General features: G+C 41.7%; 1 protein-coding gene across 4 annotated transcripts in view; it reads left to right on the top strand.

Annotated features, from left to right (window-relative positions):
• Positions 1 to 22,152, top strand: part of slc25a13 (solute carrier family 25 member 13) — a 50,951-nt gene that overhangs the window by 9,198 nt on the left and 19,601 nt on the right. For all 4 annotated transcript variants that reach the window (XM_006787646.2, XM_006787644.2, XM_006787645.2 and 1 more), the window contains 6 exons: positions 3,385 to 3,524; positions 8,089 to 8,235; positions 10,235 to 10,373; positions 16,054 to 16,147; positions 17,185 to 17,269; positions 20,038 to 20,122. In XM_006787646.2, the coding sequence (XP_006787709.1) occupies positions 3,385 to 3,524; positions 8,089 to 8,235; positions 10,235 to 10,373; positions 16,054 to 16,147; positions 17,185 to 17,269; positions 20,038 to 20,122 (690 nt within the window). The remainder of the gene's footprint in view (positions 1 to 3,384; positions 3,525 to 8,088; positions 8,236 to 10,234; positions 10,374 to 16,053; positions 16,148 to 17,184; positions 17,270 to 20,037; positions 20,123 to 22,152) is intronic.

The following is a 22,152-nucleotide window of genomic DNA, read 5'->3' as shown; positions in this document are numbered from 1 at the left end:
TGTGCGTTCGTATCATGTTGAGGATGATACCAGCTCACAAAACTAATCAGGACACTGTCTTAATAGAAGTGATGGTTTATTGAATCGTAGCAATAATGTTATTATGTAAAGTGAGACAAAGTTCAGGTCTGAACACTGAACCTCATTTGCTGACATTTACCAAAGACTTATTCAGGCAGCGCGCTCCTCTTAAATGTGCCCTGAAGAAGTTTTCGTGCAGTCCTCCTTTGTTTATGTGGAGGTGCGGGGAGTGGAGGGTTTTGTGGGTGGGGGGGAGTCTGACCTCAACTTGTCTGTTCTGTTAGAGCTGCATCCACAAACAAAAATACTGTACGTGGTCTGGTAGCTTATCTGCAGAAATGAGGTTAGGGTCGGCGTTGGAGAGGTTTGGCGGAAACTACGGGATGCAGATGAAGATGGAGGAGGGGGTGGGTGGCTCTGTGTGTGTGTGTGTGTGTGTGTGTGCATGATTGGCACCATTACTGTGATGCCTGGAAGCTTGTAGGTGAAAAGGGAAGACATTTGTACTCGTTGCTCATTTCACATTTGCCTAATTGATTTAAACAAGTCTAATGCCAGCCTTCTGTAGGTGTGCGAGGTGTTGGCACATTAGGCTTGATTTGAAATGCAGTGCACACATCCCGCTCGCAAACAGGGGAAGAGTAAGTGAATTTCATTTTAATTGTTGCTGTCGACAGGGTGCAAGATCATTGCGGGTGATTATATATGCACATATGTAAATTTTCATATTTAAAAGGATCAATTAGAGTGACGTTGTCTTGGTGGCAATTAAAAGGTCTGCTGTTTTTCTGCGTCTCCCAAAGGTTAATGAATATCCCAAAACTTGCGAGTTATGAGACTTGCGTACGAGTGGAAAATTGTACGAAAAACATAACACACATCGTGCAACGCATAAACACTGGCTGCAGCGTCTGCCACTTGCATCGGGCGACCGTGTTCACCAAGAAAAGCAAATAACTGGTGGCTGAGATTATAGGCTTGTCAAAGTTGCTTTATTGTGACACATTGCAGATTTTTTCTTTTTTTTTTTTACTCTTTTTCACTATTCATGCCACTCATTTGATTAAACAGCCTCACCAAGTCAGGCACAGAAATAAGAACTCCTTTCTTTTATTACCTATTAAAAGCATTCATAACTGCAGCTCGTGCCGCATTAAAGCCCTGTTTGTTTTCCCTGTGTAATAAATGTCTGTAGTCCGATTTCTGTTTTTTTTTTCCAAATTTCATTTAGTTTTTCTGTCAGGCCATTTTTTTTTATTATTATTATTCGATAATAACCCGAGCAGTTTTGTGTTAAGTACAAGGGCGGCGCATTGCTCAGAATTTGTAGCACGTAAAAAATATAAATGCATAATTTGCTGGAAAGTCGACTTCATAAAAACTGCAACGTAACATAGCGTATAAATGCAGTTGTAGCTCCGCCAGAAAGACAAAAAAACAGAAGAAGAAGAAGAAAGGTGGGGAGGGGAAAAAAAGACTTAAAGAGGTCTGAGTGTTGACAGGTCTATAAAAGCTGATAATATAAACGTCACACTCGGGAGCGGCCTGTCCTTTAAAGAATTAAAGGCTGTATATTTATTGCCTCATTAAAGTGTAAAGAAACACACACATACACACACACACAAGCTGTCTTCCTTCAGAAGGTAATGCTGGGCTGAAGTAAATATTACCTTTCTTTTCTCTCCCTCTCTCTCACTCACTCACTCTCTATTTCCCTCCCTTTCTGTAAAAAAAAAAGAAAAGAAAGAAAAAAGGAAAAAAATAGTTTCTTTCCTCCTTTTTCCTTTCTCCACTCCTTCAGCGCAGCCTGTTTGGTAATAAGAAACAGGTCGCTCTATTGGTTTGTTTTTGTTTCTTTAGTAAGGCTGTAATTTAGGACTCATGTTCAGTGTCTCTCCACTCCACTGGCTGCAGAGGCTTAGAGGGTTCAGGCAGAGGAACATAAGTGAGAAGAAAAGCCTTTCCTTCTCAATACAGAGCCTACACAGCTCGAACAAGTTCTGCCATGTGTCATTCACCACTGATTTAGGGGAACTTAAATCTCAATCAGAGCAGAATTGTATTCGGGAGATTGACGTTGACATTTTGTCAGCAACAATTGCACATTTTTTTATTTTATTTCTTTATTTATTTTGGAGGGGGGGAAATCAAATAATTACTAATGTTAACCAGAAGTCAGGAAACACATGCTATTTGTTAAGGCTTGACTCACACGACTTTGCAGCATTCAGATTCGAGGTCTTAATTAGAGCAAACTAAAAACCTGAACAGGAAGAAACCGTGGATGGATTTTTATTTAATGGAGGCCTCATACGACGCACGGCCATTAACCTTAAAAGTGCGGTGCGATCTGTAATTGTTAAATGTTCGAGGAAAAGCTGGTTTGCTTTTGCTTTGCCTCGCTGGTTGCTGCATTTTGTTTAAATAGTCTCTGTTTTACAAGAAGTCAATAGGGCAGCAAAGCAATGTTCATTTACCAAGTTCCTTTAAAAGTCGAAGGCACTTGTGCTTAAGTGCTTCCATGTTATCAAAGTTATTCTAGCGCGAGTCTTGCCTCTTGGCAGCCATACTGAAACTTGCATGGGCAGTTATTTTGAAGAAGTAGAAGAACTACTTTATTGTCATCTGGAACATGCAATAGTTAGCGCACATTAGGTTGAAATTTCTCTGTATTTACTGTGACTTTTCTTTCAGTGGACACCAGGACATAACTGCATGTTTACACTCAGCAGTCAGATGTGAAAACTTTGCACAAACGTACAGTTTTCGCAAATTAAACTTCTACTACCATCTTTGCTGTTTCAGACGTCTCCTGTAGCTCTCAGTTTGGGATTCTTGGAGTGCCGTGTCTGTTATAATGCCTCCAATATTCTGTTATGTATGAGTGAGAAACTTTGTATTTTTTAACTCCTACATTTATGTGATAGCTTTTGCAGCATTTAGGATTCCACTAGTGAAATATGAGCTGGTTAGAAAATGACACATATTCACAGATGAACCCACACACTATCAGCTTCTCCCTTATTTCCCAAGAGGTCACCACAGTGGGTAGATCCACATATTTGTTTTGGCACAGATCTTTGGGCTCGGGACCAGCACTAGAAATACACAAAGGGGTGAATTTGTTCACCACTACTCCATGGAGTTGCTATAGTTACAGATGGACCTAATCAACAGAATATAGTTAGAAGTAACTTTGGCCTGAGCACTTGCAAAGGTTAATTAACAATATACTAATGATGACAAATAGCATTGTTATTGGAATATCAATGGTCTGCAGGATCAACTTATTGCATCTTGTTAATGGAGGAAATAAATAATATTACAAATAATGTTTTATCTCATGTATTGTCTCCTCTGTAGAGGATGTGAAGCAGGTTTTTGGCCAGACCACCATCCACCAGCACATCCCCTTCAGCTGGGACTGTGAGTTTATACGACTGCACTTTGGCTCCAAGAGGAACAAGCAGCTCAGCTACGGAGAGTTCACCCAGTTCCTCCTGGTAGGTTTCATGCCGAGCTCCTGCTCTCTTTGTCTGCTTGGCTGATATGAAATCACATTCTTTATATTGTGTTTTCCCTTTTTTGTCTAACTGTGTTGTTTCCATCAAAGAGTAGGCAATAAATCTGCACCAACTGGTTTATGCACATGTACACTTTGTCTTATACTCCTGTCATCATGTAACTGTATTTTTTTGTCAGTGCTTGGACACACTAACACACAGTCACATGTTTTAAGGGTTTTTTGGGGTTTTTTGCTGGTTCTATCCCTCTCCAGCACAGTCCTCCACATTGTCCAGATTAGTCGTTAATGAAACACTGAGGTTATGCTTTTGGGACATTTTCTGCATTTGTTTTCCATTAGCTGACATGCACGTAGCATTACTCCATTCCGCCTATTCTGCAGCAGGTAGAGACGCAGTTCGGCCTCCATAAATAGTGTAGTACAGTTGGAATATTTCTAGTGTATTTGTGGCGTGTGAGCCATTTTCCAATATGATGTCTAGACTTAAATCGGGCCTAAGCAGGGGAGAGGTGGTGGAGCTGGTGGGAGAGAGGGAGGGCCTGAGCTGTGCCAAGTTTGCATCCACACTCACCATGTATCTGAATGAGCTTTTTATATTACACTTAACTTGGACCAGATGGCTTAAACACAGCGGGCAGCAGCAGATGGATATTGGGACATTGTTATAAGCGCATAGCAGTGTCTCCGCATAACTACAGTTCCACGTACGGAATCTGTCCTTATCTCACACGGTCTCTACTGTACTGTATGTGTAAGCATCAGCACGCATGCCTCGTGTTTACTTCAGTGTTTGCGTATTTGCGTATGCTTGTTTTTGCCTGTGTGCGCGCGGGAGTGCAGCTGTGTGGCGTTGCGGCCAGTAGATGCTGTACTTTGCATTGACAGCATGCCCAGTTCTCTCCCAGTCACTCAGTCAGTGGTTTCCAGCTCCTCACAGCAGCAGGCTCGCAGCCAGCCGCACTCATTGCTCAACTATGAAATGCACGTTTCCTGCTCATGCTGTCTGCGTTTGATCATTTTTCATAGCTTTTGATAAATGCCTTAATAAACGACAGAAGAAAGTGAAGTTTGTGTTACAGCTTTTCTGCTGGTCTGCTCATACTTGTAAAAATCCACAGTACATATTTGTCATGTTGGTTTTTAATCATGTTTTTCTTTTTTATTATAACTGTGACTTGTAGTATTAAGCCTCCAGCAATATTTGCTCACTGCGTTATTTGTATGTTGTCAGCTACAGTTAGAAATAACAGGATTTCTTGACCCAAAATTCAAATCTGTGCAATTGCATCATACTTTCAGTTTGCTGTTATGCTGTTATGTTACAACACACTTATTAATAGAGAGACAGTTAAATTTAATCCCAAAGTACACTGTGCAACTATAAAAGTTCTCAAAGTTGGGAACACCAACCCACACATCATATTGTGTATTCCCTAACATCCATTCAAAAAAAATGTTCTCATCCTTTATTCCCTCCACCTCTTCCTGCCATACATGCATGTGTTTATTGTGTTTTTCTGCCATTGTAACCACGCCACTGCCAGATGCTCACAAGATGGGATTATCGGGGAAAACGTTTGCGCCGCATATTTCTCACAAGGGCTCTCTCTGGCCAATTACTGTCTTGATGGAAGCCAGAGATTCTCACCAATTACATGCATTTTTCCCGTCTCACACATGGACGCCGGCCAAGGCTCGGCTCGCACTGTCAGCGTGCTGTTGTCCCTGGCAGCGGTATTGCCGATGTCCAGAGAAGTGGCACATAGTAGCTCATATTATAAATTCTGGCAAGTAAAGGGCTTGAATTACGTGAAGGGGACACCACATGTCCCACTTCTTTCCTAAGCACTCAAAAAGTGAATTGTTGGCATTACTCAGATTTTTAAAAGCCCCAATTATATGTTTGACTCGACCAAGAATCAGTGGGCAGCCCTTAACATCACTGGCACACGTTTAAATGGGCCGTTGTGCTTCTTCCTCCGATAACTTTGATAACTTTACAGTTTTTGGTGCCGTTTAGAAACTTTCTTGGGGAATGAGAGAGGAGCAATCCCACTCTGCTCATTTCTATTGTTTAACTTTTGAAAAAGGAATCCCAGCCATTAAAAACAAACAGAGGTGGGTTGTCATATGTTTTTATTCTTGTCCAAGGGCAATTAAAGCTACTAGGAATGCCTTGACAGTCTCTCCCTGGGTGTCTTAAGCCCCTAGCTTTATGTCTCCTGCCTCCCTCGCTCCCCTCCCAAATAAAAACCACGTCCCAGAAACACTCGCACAGTTACAAGTTAAGATTTTAGGAGGCCGAGACTATAAACTTCTCCATTGCCTGCACCGCAGTTGTTTGTTGCTCTGTGTGGTTGGCGTGTGGCTTTTCAGACTTGGGACTGAAGAGAAATGGGATTGAATTTTTGTCTTCTTCTTCTTTCATGTACAGATGGACACAAATGCACAGATCAGTGTTTCCTGCGATGTTAAGAGACACACAGTCATGCTTGGAAAACGAAACGCTTCTCCCGTTTGTTTTTTTTTTGTTTTTGTTTTGATTGTAGATATTCAGCTCCCCTCCCCCTCCCCAAATCTTTTTCTCTTCCCAGTTTATGTCTTACCAAAGTGCTTTGACCTACTCACAACCGACCAAAGAAGTGAGTCACGACACTCAGGATGCTGACACTAAAATATCTCACCTTATTTACTTTGGAAGTGTTTACATGCGTCAATCTCTCTTCATTTCCTTGCTTTCCACTCACTTATGCACTCTCCAGAGCCCCTGCTGTGCTCATAGGTGATACTGACACATGCCTGCTACATTTACTGCTTTTTTTCTTCTTCTTCCTCTTCTTCTTCTTCTTTTTTTTTTTTTTTTTGCAAATGTAGCTCTTTTGTTGCAATGTCTATTCTTACTCCCCTCCGGTCTCCACTCAGCTTTGTGTAAATGTCACTCTTCCCCAGTCGTTTCTCTCGGGCGCCTCGATTTTAGAGTTCGATCGGTTATGCTGTCAGCGAAATATCACTCAAAAATTCAGCACAACAATAAGTCATAGTCTCATAGGTTTTTGTGTTGTGGTTATACCTTTTTTAAAGAGTTCTCTTAACAACAATAACATCTGAATCAATCAGCTGAATAACGTGCATGTTCAAGATTTAATCAGCCCCCATATGTTTTGTCCAATGTGACTTTAAAAAAAATGATATTCATTTATTTAAATCTTAATTTTTACTTTCTTGCTGTACAAATATTGTTAGCCAGTCCTAATACTTTAAGAAATGTAATTCGAAAATCTTTCTTAATTTTATAATATTCAAGTAAATATTAAGAAAATTAATTTGACACTTCAGTTTGATTGTTTCTTTACATATATGTAGCTCTGCAGCTGAAACGTGTATTTTTATTATTGGTTACTCAGCTGTCTTATTTTTTTCTTAGCAGTTATTATGCATAATATGAACAAAAAGCATGTGTTAGGATCTTGAACATGTTCAGCTTTATTAGAAAACTGACCAGTTTTGCTGGGATGAGACGGTAATTAACCCATACACAGTAAAGTGTTCAGCTTCGTTATTTAACAGTAAATCTATGATTTTTTTGTGTATCATTTTTAATATAGTTGATAAGCAAAAATACCTTTTGTCTATGAGTAAATAAAACTCCAATTAAAACAAGCTAAACACTCATTTTAAGACGCTGTTGATTTTTCTTTTGGCTCTGACTAAAACCTCTTTTAAGCACCAAAATAACCCCGTGCATTCCCTACATATGCACTTTCCTGAGGTCTTGTAATGTGTCAGAAACCTCATGCACAAAAATACATCAGGCTCATTGTCTTTTTCTTTTTTTTTGCCTTCATATGTTTTTTGACCTGAAGGCCTTCATACACCGCAGGTGAGTCAGACGCTCACCAGCTAGCTTTATCTTGCTGTTCTTTTTGTTTTTTTATTGGCCTGAAATCCCCGTCTTTTGCTGATAGATAGAGGAAGCATTGATGTCAGCGGTTTGTTTACAGCCTCTCTCTGTAGACTTGTGGTTGCAGGTACTGATAATGGCTGCTAATTTTCAAAGGCCTTGTGGGATCTGTCCCCACCACAGCCTGCTGTTGTCCCTCTGGACCTATTGTGCGTTTGTGTGTGTGTGCATGAAGAGAGACAAAGTGAGCAGTTGGGCGATTAGCTGTCTTGCCCCAGTGTGTGTGTGTTTGTATGTTTCTCCCTCAAGTGGATTTAATGTGGGTTTAGGGAGAGTGTGAAAAGCCCAAGCGACGCCTCACAGTAGGCAAGCCACTGTGCTGGGGGAGAGGAGACGAGGCTAAAGCCTGGCTAAACACTGGCACTGAGAGTAGTGATGGAGGGGGTGGGGGGCAGATGGCACTGTGGGGGCCCATGAAAGCAAATGGTGTGTCATTATGCATAAGTGTTTATGTGGATTTTTAATTTATAAAGGCAACTCAAAGAGGTGTCTGACCCACATATGTGCACAATAATATCAATTTAGTGTATGCACTAACACCTTGCCTCCCCACCTTCCTCCTCACCTCTCCATTCTGCAGGAGATGCAGCTGGAACACGCGCGACAGGCTTTCATCCAGCGTGACCAAGCCCACAGCGGCTCCATCTCAGCGCTGGACTTCAGGGACATCATGGTTACCATTCGGCCGCACATGCTCACACCCTTCGTAGAGGAATGCCTCGTGGCGGTGGGTTTTTCTTTTTTTCCTTTTTGTTTTGGCTCTGTGGTTTTCTCATCTATTTGTTTTACTGTCGTCCACAAGAGCCACAAAGTCAGGTTGGTTAAAAATAGCAAGTCACTGGTGTCTCTTGGAAACTATCCTCAGTCATGATATGTTAAAACAATAAAAGGTTGGATGCATCAGGTGTTCCTTAGCACCACCAATTGGAAAAATTTGGCTTTTTTTATCCACCACGATGCATTTTTTTCTCATTCGTAGATTATTCATGTATGCATATCTTTAAATAAGTCATTCTAAATGTCGTGATAAATTCCAAATGTGCAATGATGCACGCTTTGGATGCAGAAGCATGCACGGTATTGTCAGCTCATATGCACTATATGATGATTTGGTTGCTGAAGTCAGCAAGCAAGCCAAAGCAGCCTGTCATTACTGTATTCTCCATAAAAGAGGTAAAGTCAAGAGTCTTTTCTTCTATCTCACCACTTATTTCTTGTGCTTTTTTTCCTTCTCTCTTTTCTCACAGCCCCACAAACCAAACACTGTGGCTTTCTCTTTTCCTCTTCTGGCCATCTCTCATTCTTCTTCCCCTTTACCTTTTTTTCCCCTGCTACCTCTCATCTGTCCCTTGCTCTCTTTCTCTCTTCCTCCCTCCTTTCCTTTTTTCTTTCCTCTCTCTCAGCCGCCCCTCTATCTCTCCCTTCCCCCCTCCCTCCCTTCCCCGTGTCTCTCTCTCTCCCTCCCAACATGTCATTAAGTCTAACCTCTCTGGCAGTGTCAAAGCCAAGCAGGAGAGCTGAATGGGGAAGATAGAGATAGATGGAGACTGGAGCTTTACAGTCCATCATCTCTGCCTGTGCGCGCGTGTGTGTGTGTGTTTGTGCGCCTGTGCGGGCTCTCTGTTTGTTTTGAACTCTGAGATGTTTGTCTTTTTTTTGCCTCTTGTCTTTTCTTTCTGCGTGTTAGTGTTTTCGTTGCGCGCGTGTGCGTCTTGTGTCTGCGTCCATGTCTTGCCCCATTTCATAAACACCTTGTAGACTCTGTCATTTTCTCTGCTGTGTTTACCTCACCGACCAGACATCTTGGTGTGCTGTTAGTAAACTCTCATGCACGCGCGCTCCCACACGTACACACACACACACACATACGCACACATGTATCACAAAACCTCATAAACACTGCAGACACATTAAAGGCGGTATCATGGCAGAGCATAGGCAGTGAGACGGCAACCTTTAATTCACTCACCAAACATGGTAATTGATTAGCGCCTCACTCTTTTTCACCAAAATACCATTCTCCTCTCTCCACTGTGGGAAGATCCATGTCTGTACACTCACAGATATGAACAGATGCAAAAGTGTCTCCCTTGTTAGAGCAGTTTCACCTAAGCCAGAGCTTCCCTCCCTTGTTGCAACCATGTTGAGCAGCAAGCGACCTCTCTGAATGCGTCTGTAAAGCAAACAGTGCCATCTAGTGAACGGAAGCTCAACATTTTCTCCTCACTTAACCCTTCAGGCCAGCACAGTCGCAGTGATCTTCTAACCCCACAGTAGTCGTACTTGAACGCATATATTTTTTTAAACATACAGCATTTAGAGCTGCTCCTCTAAGCCTCTGAGAGCCTCATTTAATAAAGATGGGATCGTGGTTCGCGTAAAAGAGGCTGTGGGCAGCCTGGAATGTCCTCTAGAGCCCGGCATCTATTTTTAATCTGTTACCTTTTTTTTTTTTTCTATTTTCTTTTCTTTTACCACTTCCTCCATCTCATAAAGAAAGTTAATTAAACTCCCTTAGAGTGTGCATCATGTGATGGAAAAAGTAGCGGGTGAAACAAGTTTGCTTCTCCCTGTGGAGAAATGCTAGAGAGGAACGTGGCTAATTAGCCACCATGTTTTGCGCTGTGTGTATTTTCATAACAGTAACATCCAGATGCACGGCTGTGTTGAAGTTTATTTTTCCTATTTGGTTGCTTGTTAAAGTACCCCTCTTCTTTCTTGCCCAGGTTGCAGGGGGTAGCACGTCTCATCAGGTCAGCTTCTCCTACTTCAACGGCTTCAACTCACTGCTTAACAATATGGAGCTGATTAGAAAGATCTACAGCACTCTGGCTGGCCACCGCCGAGATGTGGAAGTCACTAAAGGTACCCGGGGAGATCTCCCACTCCCCTCCCTGTATATATAACTCATACCTATTATAACTGAGATGGCAAAAAAAGCAGATTCACATTTATGTAATACAGACCACAGTCACAACACAAATGTAAGTATGCACCACATGCACAGTAATGTGCTTTCCAGATAGGTATGTCTATGTGCGTTGTACAGGGCTTGGAGACTTGTTTTTGTTTGGGCTACTTCCTTCCCAGTGGCATTTAAATGGGCATGCTGGATTCAACCCAGCACACGTACTGCATGCCCACAGTCCCTGATGGTGCCTGTCTTGTCTATTACATATCCTGGCAGTGATCTGAGGAACACAGGAAAAACTTAATTTCATTTGAAAAACAAAGAATAAAAGTGGGTAAAATTCTGCTCCTTGCTTTTGAGTCTGTGTTGTTTAACCCTGTAGATCCAGTGTCATTTATATGCTAAATACTAACTCCACAGTCTACATTACTGTAAAGCAAATATGCATAGCTACAGGATAATCAAAAAAGACGCTTTTCTTTATTGAAAAAAAACAACATACTGTTGTATTTCTCATAACTTGTTTTATATGTATCTTTCTGTCTCCATTAGTTAGTTCCTTTAAATCTCTCTCCCTTGTTTGCCCCACTTACTGTCTCTCATTCCTTTCTTCAGGACTTGGCAGGGCTAATGGCTTTCAGTGTCTTTCTCCCTTTCGCCATCTTTTTCTTTTTGACTCCCTCTTGAGCTCTAGTTGTCTTTAAGAAACCATTCTGACCTCTCTCCACATGGCTCCAGGCCACTAACGGAGCCTTATGATGCTATCTGAAGGCTTATCAGGGGTGTGGACTGTACCCGACCCAGACCAAAAGCCCGTACACTCTACAAACTGTTCCCACCAAGGGTACACGAAGGCCTGGGCTTGGCTCGACCCAGGGTGGCCCGCAGCCAGCCAGGCTTTCACGGCCACCGCCTATCTACTCTCCACTCCCGAAGTCATTAAGGCTTCCTTGGGGACTGCGAATGCTCAGCTCCACACAAATAGCGCACACACATCTGCATGTATCAAGATTGTGTACATGTTGAAACACACGCTTCTCTAGCATTTCTCACATAACGCTCAAGCATTAAAATGCATTAACACAGCCAAGCATGCACACATGTGTAATAATCCTGATTGATTCCTGATGTGCAACAAGGCCACTGTTTTGCAGAGACACCATTACAGTGCTCACAAAGCTGTACGCGTGTATTTGGGCGTATGCACACAGGGGACCTATATAGGAGATGCACTTTTTTGGGCTAGCAGTGCACTGCCACAGAACAAGTCACGACTGTGTACCTTTAGGCCCTTTCAGACATACGCTCCTTTTCATTAATGTGATGGCATCATGTTGGCTTTTTTTAAAGCCTAGCCTCTTTTTGCATGAAAGTCCAAACTTACAATCCTGCTGGTCTGGCCCGGTAACAGTTGTGTGTGATTTTTAACTTTGCACAAGAATGAGTGCATGCAGTCACATTAACATATTAACACATTGGCATTCACAAGATTGAGACTGCCATCGTGTCTCCTCTATTTTTTTGGTCAATGCCCTATGTATTTATAATGCAGGGCTAAAAAGGTTTTTTCATTAGACACCTGCTTTCTGTCTATCTCACAGTCACATGCTACCCAAACTAATGTCATAGAAGGCTCGGAGCTGCCCGTTCGGGTAAAAATGGCTGAACAGGCATTTTCTGCACACAGCAAAATGTCTGAAGTGTTCTTGCTTTGGCACAAACATCTGTCTATGAACATTACAGAGTGCCTTTAGTTTCTGTAGGAGCACACTGACCTCTTCAAAGTCAGCAAGCATAGTTTTACATCCCGAGTTTTTCTCTTGTCCACTTTGCTCTACAGTTTATTTATTAGATGTTGAAATTTTTATCTTTGCTACAATGACAGTCTTTGACAGATCGGATTAACAAGACTTCAAATTTTTTTGACTTTGGTTAGTTTGTTGTGAGTTCATTGCATTCATGTGGCATGAAACGGCAACGTGAGCCACTCATAAGCCGTTCTTATGTCACAGAGTTACATTTAAGCACAAGGCGCAGCATTAGTAACTTCATTAATTACTTATAATTAATTATACCTGATATGTAAGTCAGGATCTAGCAGCAAATCACTCTGCATACTTGATCTCATACAGATGAAGGATCACAGAGAGTAACAGTTTATAAGCTAGTCTTTAATTATTGTCTCATCAGTTTACTAAAGTATGTTTGGATGATGCGACTTCTGTAATTATCAGTGTAATTTTCTTAACACTGATATTCTGATATCAGTGTTAAGAAAATTCCGACCTCGGTCGGCTGGGTGTCTTATACATAACATTATTTAAGTACTTTGGCTTATTGTCATGGGAGTGTTTGAATGAAGCCGTAATAGTAAAAGTGACCTTCTGTCTAAACAGCAGAATAAATCAGTTTAACAGGCCAGTGAAGCCGGCAATGTTACGTGTCCTAAGCTGAGGAGAGATGTCTGGCTCTTACTAACAACAGATCTAAAACGTAAATTGTTGCGATCAGATTTTTGACCTTTTTTGTCTGCCACCAATCAGTCCAGACTGAGATGACTCAAAAAACCTTTACGCAGACATCCCATGTCCTCATGGTTTGAGACCTGTTTACTATTAAACTGATTGACATAAAATTTTATGGAAACACTCGTGGTTCAGATTTAGATAATGACTTAGGTGTTCCCCTGACTTTTCCTCAGCGCTATCATTGACATTTGCGTTTGACATTTTTGGTTTTGAGTCAAGTTCACTGTGGATCGCTGTGAGTTTTCAGTGCAAACATTCATCCCTTTAAACTTTAACCACTTTGGTGATTCCATGACTTTTATTTTTCCCTCGGTGGTAACCATCAGATGTGACCACGCTGACGTGATAAACTCAGACGGTGAGCGTGACGAACAAACCTGCTTTGTGATGCTTTGTAATTTTGAAAATGTTAGCATGCTGACGCTACCATTAAAAAGCAGCGTCGTGCCTATTTATGGCATCCGAGATTATCTTAGCAAGGGATAGTAGGAGTTTTTCTTTAAATATCAAGCAGTAATATAAAGTTGGTAAATGCTTTTCTAGGGTTTTCACCATCTACTTCCCAGCATTGTTCTTTTTTTCCCCCCTAAATTATTTATTCTTGTGTAACTATTCTGCCTCACATGCTTGTTGGCATTACCTGCTTTTACTCATAGATGTGTGTGTATGTGATAGAGGGGGGGGGGGGGGGGGGGAGGAAGAGAGAGCATGCCTCAGGGGTAAGCTGAGCCTCTGTGGGGTGAATGGCTCCAGTGTAGGACGACTTTGTCACAACCCCAGCCTGCTGCTCTTTGAATAAAGCAGGTCAAACAATGGTGACTCCTCCACTGTAAGCCTGCCTACAGTCAACCTGTTCCTTTTTCATTTAACAATAGAGCAGGTCTTAAGTTACGACATGCTAAAGCTGCCTCAAAGAGGTCTTAAAGTCATAACTCTCCATGGCCGTATTTCTTTATTTTAATTTCTTCAGCGTGCTTTGACACATTGTACTCTTAACTCACAACCAACTCGCAGAGGGAAGCTGCCGTGAGTGACAGAAGTTGAAGGAAAAATCCATCATATGGAGCCATAACATTAACGCAGCCACTGACAATAACTCGGATAACTCCAACTCCTCGTCAGGGAGACGAGGAGTTGGAGGACCCACTTTATTTTTGGTGTATGTGTTCTGTAGTGACAAGAGCAACAAAGGGATAATGCACTGCAGCAAAGTCCAGTGTTTATTGTTTAACAACACATCCATTTCAGCCTTTTATTTAAAAGAAACAACTATCAAATTCTGCTGTGAGATGTGATGTCTGTGTTGCCTTGAGTCATCCAGTCCAATCTCTTTCTGCACTGATAATATCTTAGACTCCACTAATGTTAGTTTTTTTTTTTGTATTGCATGCATTTTTTTTAAAATTTACCATAATTTAGGATTATTGTGTTTGGGTCCATAGTGTAGTGGTTAAAATATTGGTCTAACATGTGAAAGAGTCCTGGTCCGAGACTGGGAGGAGACAAAAGCCTGTGAGGGTTGCACCATGAAGGGTATATCTGGTATAACAATCTGGTGAAAGAAGCTTCCATTATCTATGATATTTGTCAGCCAGAAAAATAACAAATTGCTACATTCACACTATAAACACTTTGTGACTGCTACACCACGTCATTGCACTGCTAAAAGAACAAGTAGGGTCGTGAGCTTATAGCTCCATGTTTCTACTGAAGATGGCATGCAGCCAGTCACATCCTGAGCAGTGGTGTGAACACAGCATTAAGGGAGAGCTGTTGTCTTAAGAGTAGGGTGGGTGAAGAATCTCTGAACTTGCTTACAAGTAAAGATATTTAGGAGAGCGAAGTGGACAGGCAGATTGGGGTGCTGTCTTCGGTGATGTTGATGTAATGTTGTACACTGAAGGTGAAAGCGGAACCGTGCCTCAAAGCTCCGCTCTTTATTTACCTGTCGATTCACATCTTAAGACTCCTCTGTGATTGTGTCTTTTGAATTGTTATCTCAGATGTTTAGAATTCAGTAAAATTTTATTTCTATAGAGTCAAATTACAGCAACAGTTGCTTCAAGGTGCTTTAGACTGTAAGGTAAAGATCCCACTAAAATATGAGAGAAACCCCAACAATCAAATAACCACCTATGTGTGTACATCACTCTGCATTTAATCATTAGTTATTATTAATCCCTGGCTCTCTTCCACAGCAAATCTTTGTCCTGTCTTCTTCCCCTAACCCCAACCAGTTGTGGCAGATGACCGTCCCTACTCAAGCCTGGTTTTGCTGAAGGTTTCTTTCTGTTAAACGAAAGCACTTCCCACAGTCGCCAAGTGGTTGCTCAAAGGAGGTCTTATGATTGTTGGGGTTTTCTCTGTTTTCTTTGTATAATTGTAGGGTCTTAAGCTTACAATCTAAACTGGCTTGAGGCAATTGTAGTTGTGATTTTGTGCTATATAAATAAAATTGAATTGAATTGAGCAACCACTTGGCGACAGTGGGAAGGAAAAACACCCTTTTAACAGGAAGAAACCTCCAGCAAACCTAGATCAAAGAGGGGAAGCCGTCTAGCCTGATGGCTGTGGCTCAGGAGGTGGATTAGATTGTCTACTAATCAGAAAGTTGGTGGTCCAATCCCCAACTCCCCTAGTCTGCATGTTGAAGTGTCCTTCGGCAAGTTACTGAACCCAGACTTGTCCAAAATGCATCCATCGGAGTCTGAATGTTAGCAAAAGCTGCTTGTTTGTGTATGTGTGTGTGTGAATGAAGCATGAGTGACTGACTAAGAAAGCGCTATATAAGTACAGTCCATTTAACAGCTGGAGGCAAAGTGGAGGGAGACGAGCAGCTCTCCCTCCCTGATTATTTACATTGAAACAAGCCAGTTGTGGGTTCAAGTTTGTGATTACAGTGCTTCCCTTTAGAGTTTGCCAGAAATGCACTACAAAAGTGACACAGTATATTTCCTGGCCAAGGGGACACCATCTTGGCTCTTGACTGTTACATGTGACCCAGACAGAGATAGGCAGAGGCTATGTATCAAGTTTTAAATACTTCTACATATATTTAAATATTTTATTGGTGAAAACATGATGGAAAATCTGCCTTTTCTTGCAGAGGAGTTTATTGTGGCAGCTCAAAGGTTCGGCCAGGTGACGCCCATGGAGGTTGACATCCTCTTTCAGCTGGCTGACCTGTCGGAGCCTCGTGGGTAAGATGATCATATGAAAAAGAACTTCTTAATATTAAAAGAAGTTGTATAGAAAGTAAAGTAAAAGTAGAAAATGACATACTTCTTAGGTGGCTGGTGTTCAAACTGAATTATTTTAGATAGGCACTACTGGCTTGTGTACTTTCTTTCATGTTTATTTCACAAGAAAGCAGAAAATATTTGGTGATTTTGAGCTGTATTAAACCAGTATAGAAGACACAATTGAATTAATACTTTAGCCAGGTTGCCTCCGCTGTGCTAGTCAAGTACTTGTGCAGTCTAAGACTATTCCAAACTTGCCACCCTGGAGGGAATATTTTGCCCCGGGGTCCATACCTCAGAGAGACGAGCACTCAAAAGAGTCAGACATGTATCCAGTGCCAGGGAATCTTCTTTCAGTCTGAACCTAAACCAAACTCCCATTTATTCTAAAGAAAAAAAAGAGGAGCAGTTTCAGTCCCTGTAATCCGTGGCACAAAACAACTGTATATGTCTCACATTCCCCCACTTCCTTTGCATCTGCCTCGCGGCCCGACCAGTACGCTCATAATTTCTAACCCCGGCCTGAGAAACCACCTGATTATTATTTCTGGGCAATGGGATACTTTAATAGCCCAGTAGCTCCACTCCCCTTGATTGGAGATGTGAGAGATAATAGTCCCAATATACAGACGAGATGGGGAGGGGGGGGGGATTTGGCGTTCCCAGTTCCCTGAGCCTGGGAATTCTGTGACCGTCAAAGAGATGCAATAGAGAGACATGAAAAGATTAAATATCTTTGTTATACTTGGATGAAGTGATAAAGGAAGCATGAGTCATCACTTTCTATTGGTCGGTTATCCAACGCTGTCATGCCAAGCACAGGTCTGGATTTGTGAATGCCACAATATTTTCATCTGAAACGATGTTGTCTTTAAACTCTGAGTAACTTCAGACTGATGGGTTTGCTTGAGCTCGGTGATACATGGGTGGATTGTTATAATCCTCTGAGAGTTACTTGAACCTTCTCACTCTCTCTCTTTCTCTGTCTCCACCAGACGTGTTGGTTTAGCGGACATTGAGAAGATTGCTCCGCTGGAGGAAGGCGCCCTGCCCTACAACTTGGCTGAAGTCCAGAGACAGGTAGAGAATATGAAGACTTGTTGATGTGTTTGGTTTCCTCTTCCACACTGGCAGCTCCTTTCCCTTTTGATACATTCTCTTAGGCTAAATGTGACTGCAAAGATAAAGAAGATTTACAATTTTAGGTTAATGATAGCTCCTGCATGTAAATAATCCACCAAAACAAGCATAGAAGTGAAATGCAGGAGTAACAGATCCAACTAAGTTTAGTCAGGTATAAAAATGGAAAGTTGGCCAGTACTCATCAGTCCTACTCCCTTTCAGTTGTTCCCACCAAGTTTTAAGTAATTTCCCATCATTGAATTGAACCTTAAAAGACTTTCTTCAGAGAAAACACCGCTTTGCCTCTCCCTGGTATGCGATTGACATCTTGAAAAACAAAAATTAAGAAATCTATGGAAATAAAGACAATCAGAGCCATCCTCAAGAGCTAATGAATGTCAAACATACTTCATGTTGACTATAGTGGCTGGATAATAAGAGCAATTTGTAACAAAGAAAATCAAGAAGGACGTGCAGATGGATGAGCAGAAGACTGTTTTCTTTCTCCAGCTGTTTGGTCAGGGCTGCATTGCCTGGTGGGTTCCAGCACTACAGTAGAGGCTTGGCCAGGCCATACTGGAGCAGGCTTGGGCCAAAGGGGAGAAAGCAAAGGGGCCCAGCACTGCACAGACGCCAGTCCCACCACAATGAGCCACTTTAGGCCCTTGTGGTTTGGACTCAGGGGCTGGCCCTCAGTTAACTGGAGCTCTCTCTCCTCATCTTTGCTACTTCTTTCCCCATTTCTTTTTTTTTTTTCTTTAAATCTACTCCCTCTCTCTCTCTCATACATGTTTGAGTTGTTCTCTCTTTATATCCTGTTAACTTGTTTCCTCTTTCTCCATTAAACATGCTGACAATATTGAAACGTTTAATCATTTCTCATGAAGTAGAAGAGCAGGATATGTGAAGGGAGCATGGGTACAGTTTGACAGGCGGACGTGCTCCAGCTGAGACTCCCTCACCTCTATCCTTCTCACTGCGCATGCGCACACACATACACACACACGCACAAACGCAAAGCTACAACCCTACAAAAGCAGCCACCCCCCAAACAGGGTCTAGTGGTCAGGGCTCAGGAGACCAGCCAAGGCAACAGGTACCTCAGGTGAATGGGGGAGTGTGGCTGTTACCACTCCTCTGTTCTTTGCATGGTGAAGTGATAATGATCACAAAGGTCTTTTTCAGGTGGCACTGAATACACCTTTGTGATTCAAGTTAATCTAAGGGAGTAACAGACTTTGTATCAGATATGTTAACAGATCATATGTTGATCTGATGATCATACCTTTTTATGTATACTCTTATATGCATACTGTTTTTTTTGTTTTGTTTTTTTTTTTTGGGGGGGGGGGGGGCGGGGGTTGTTATTTTTTGAGTCAAGGTAGACTTTGGAAGACATTTGGATGGGATATATAATATACAGTGTTCCCTAGTTTATCACGGGTGTTACATTCTAACCCGCGATAGGTGAAATCCGCAAAGTAGCAAACTGTATTTTTCACAATTATTATAGATGTTTTAAGGCTGTAAAACTCCTCACTACACACTTTATACACTTTTCTCAGACAGGCATCAACATTTTCACATGTTTCTCTTTTGTTTAAACACTCTCAAAGTTCAAACCTTCATAGAAAACAAGTACAGTATTATAGAATGAAACCAAAGATCAAACCCTGTTTTCAGGTCCAGAAGATGGGAATAGAGCAGCAATGTGTGTTTTTATTTTCAGGTATAGTTTTAGTGCATTGGGATCATTATCATGCTGAAAAATGAAGCCGTGCTAATTTTCAGTCCAGTTCTTGTGTAATTCGGCGTATTTAAATTTTAAAAAAGGAAACAAAATATATGTTGTTACAAGCTGCTAAAGATACAATTTAAAATTGGTTCTTTGCTAAGTTATCTGTTATGTGTGGACACAGCACCGGCTCATGCCCACAGATAGGTGCCTTTTTTGTATTTGATTGATCCATAGGTCAGAGTTTAGCGGCTTAACAAACACAAAAGATTCCTTAGTCAGGTACAAGACCTGGACTGAAAATGAGTGAAAAAGCAGCAAATGTCCAAAGAAAAACTTTAGAGAGCCCGGAGAACTACAGCTAAAAGCACTTTAAAATTACAAGAAAGTCCCAATGGAAACAAAATGGAACAAAATCAAGGGTGACCTTTTCTCAAGACTTTTGCGCAGCACTGTATATTAGCGCAGTTAATGATGCAAGTTTGAACAAAACTCTAGAAACTGATCTGCCTGACATGACATCAGTTCAACAAATTATGCTTGGCAAGTAATTTTTTGATAATCATGCTTGTAATTTTATTTATTTAAAGCTAAACATCCTCCAGTTAAAGTTTGACAAGTTTTTCACCTTTATCATAATCTAAACAATTAATATCAGAAAAATACTAAAACATTATTAGGATGAGACTTAATATCTTTATGGGATACTTTGTAATTAATGACGTTATGCTCATCCATTTCTATTTCTCCTGAGCATTATTTTATTAAATGAATGTTGTACTGTATACAAATGTAACTGTGCTAGACTGTCAGACGGATTTACTTGCGTGGGATTCTGGGTGGAAATAGGTGCGTGACATACAGGGTTTTACAAGAATCAGGAGTAAAGTGTGCTGTCCTGTCAGGTGTATGTACTGCAAGCTCTCATCTTCAGCTCCTGTCTCACTTCCTTACTAACGTCTTAATTGTCTCTTCTCCTGCGCGCGGGCAGCACTCGGGCAGCGACGGCTCCCGCCCCATCCTTATCCAGGTGGCAGAGTCGATCTACAGATTCACTCTTGGCTCAGTAGCAGGGGGTAAGAGTCACGCCCCATTGGCTCCCTACATACCTTCACCCCACCACCCACCCATCCATCCACCTACCTGCTTGCCTGGCTACCTACCACCCCCCGCCCTGTGCTGTCCTCATAAGAAAAGGGTGAGAGAGAATGGACAATGGCCCCTCTATTGCCCTTTCCTTACAAGAGCAACAGTCACTCTCCTGCTTAAAGAGAAGTGTTCCCTCTCTTCCTTGTTCTCGCTCAGTCTCTCTCCTACACTCACTCAGTCTAGCTCTGTCCTGTCTCATGCCTCTCTGGGTGCCATGGGAAAACCCTCTTGTGCGTTCTTTTGTACCTTTGTGAGTGATGAGAAGACAGACGTGACGGTGGGGGTGAAGGGTGGTGCCCAGGTCTTGTGTTTGGCTCCAGACACCCCACTGTTTTTCCTCCTCCCTTCCTTCATTCCTCCCTTCTCCTCCTCCTCCTTTCCCAAGGGAGACAGCTTAATAAGGAGGTATGGGTCCATCATCCCTTCTTCTTCTTTCTCAGTCTCTCTCTAATTAAGCCTGTCGCCTTGGGTCGGTTCTTTTTGTTTGTGTCCGCGTGACAGGCTGAAGACACTACAACTCACAACACATCTTTATTAACATTATTCCCAAAGACTTCCCCTTCCTCCTCTTCCTCCTCCATCTCTGCTCTTAAAGGGTCATTTCACACAAATTACCAAAACATTTTTTTCACCTTTCTATAGTGGGATCTGACAGTGCAGGTAGTTTTTGTTTTGTTTTTTTAATCCCCCCCCTAATAATAAAAATGAACAGAGTCGGTACTGAAAAAGATTTTTGTCGGCTTTATTAAATTGCTAAGTGACATATGATGTTTGATAGTGAGATTTTGATTACTGATATAAGCCACAACTTCTTTATAAGATCACCTGTTCCACTCTTTTGTGCACAAGTTTCAGTTATGACATGACATTTATTTAAACACTATCATTAAGATTAAAACATGATATTTGTTAAGTCAAGCAAGTCTTTTCTAGTCTGTTTTACAGCGAGCCTTTTATGAATTCGTTTATGAACTTCCCTCCAGTCTTCCAAGCTCAAGCTCACTGGTGATTGAGACAATTTTGCCTAAAAACATTTGTATGCACCACTTAATCTTTTTGTATACATGTATGAGGCTCTGCGTGTTCTTTACTGAGATTATTTTAGAGACTATGCTGTTAAAACAGATCACAGGTCTTTCTACTTAATAATTACTGTAGTCTCAATGAAAGCCACTATATTTTTGTACTTGGAAACAAACTAGTCTGTGTCTGTAGTTACACTTTGTACAAGTTATTCCTCATGAGTTATATAAACATATGTTAGCCTATGTGTGTAGCACTTTATCGGTGTTTCCGTTTGATGTTGTGAAACACAGGAAAGGGTTACAGATGCTGGTTAAGGTAAGTAAAGTGGGGCAAAATATTGTATTGCAACTCTTGAGACTATTACCAATACACTAGGACCAAAAATTAAAAATATATAGATTAAAAGATGCAGGTGGTCTACACAGTGCTGCAAATGCACTCACCGGCTACATCATTTGGGTACACCTTGCAAGTACTGCGTTGTCCCCCTTTTTGCCTTCACAACTGCCTTAATTCTTCATGGCACAGATTCAGTAAGCTGCTGCAAACATTCCTCAGAGATTTTGACATGACAGCATCACACAGTTGCTGTTCATGATGTGGATCTTCTGTTCCCCCCACATCGTAAAAGTGCCCTATTGGATTGAGGTGGATGGGGAGGCCATTGATGTGGAGACAGTGAACTGTCATTGCCATGTTCAAGAAAACGGTTTGAGATGATTTGAGCTTTGTGACATGGTGTGTTCTCCCGCTGGGAGCAGCCATCAGAAGATGTGTATACTGTGATCAGCAACAGAAGTCAGGTAGGCTATGGCATTTAAACCATGCTCAACTGGTACTAAAGGGGCCCAAAGTGTGCCAAGAAAATATCCCCCAGACTATTAAACCACCAGCAGCACCCTGAAATATTACAACACGTCAGGATTGATCC

Source organism: Neolamprologus brichardi, chromosome 22, assembly GCF_056152115.1.
Source record: "Neolamprologus brichardi isolate AB-2024 chromosome 22, ASM5615211v1, whole genome shotgun sequence".
Lineage (NCBI taxonomy): Eukaryota > Metazoa > Chordata > Actinopteri > Cichliformes > Cichlidae > Neolamprologus > Neolamprologus brichardi.
The sequence above is the reverse complement of the archived record's forward strand: the minus strand, read 5'-3'. Positions and strand labels throughout refer to the sequence as shown.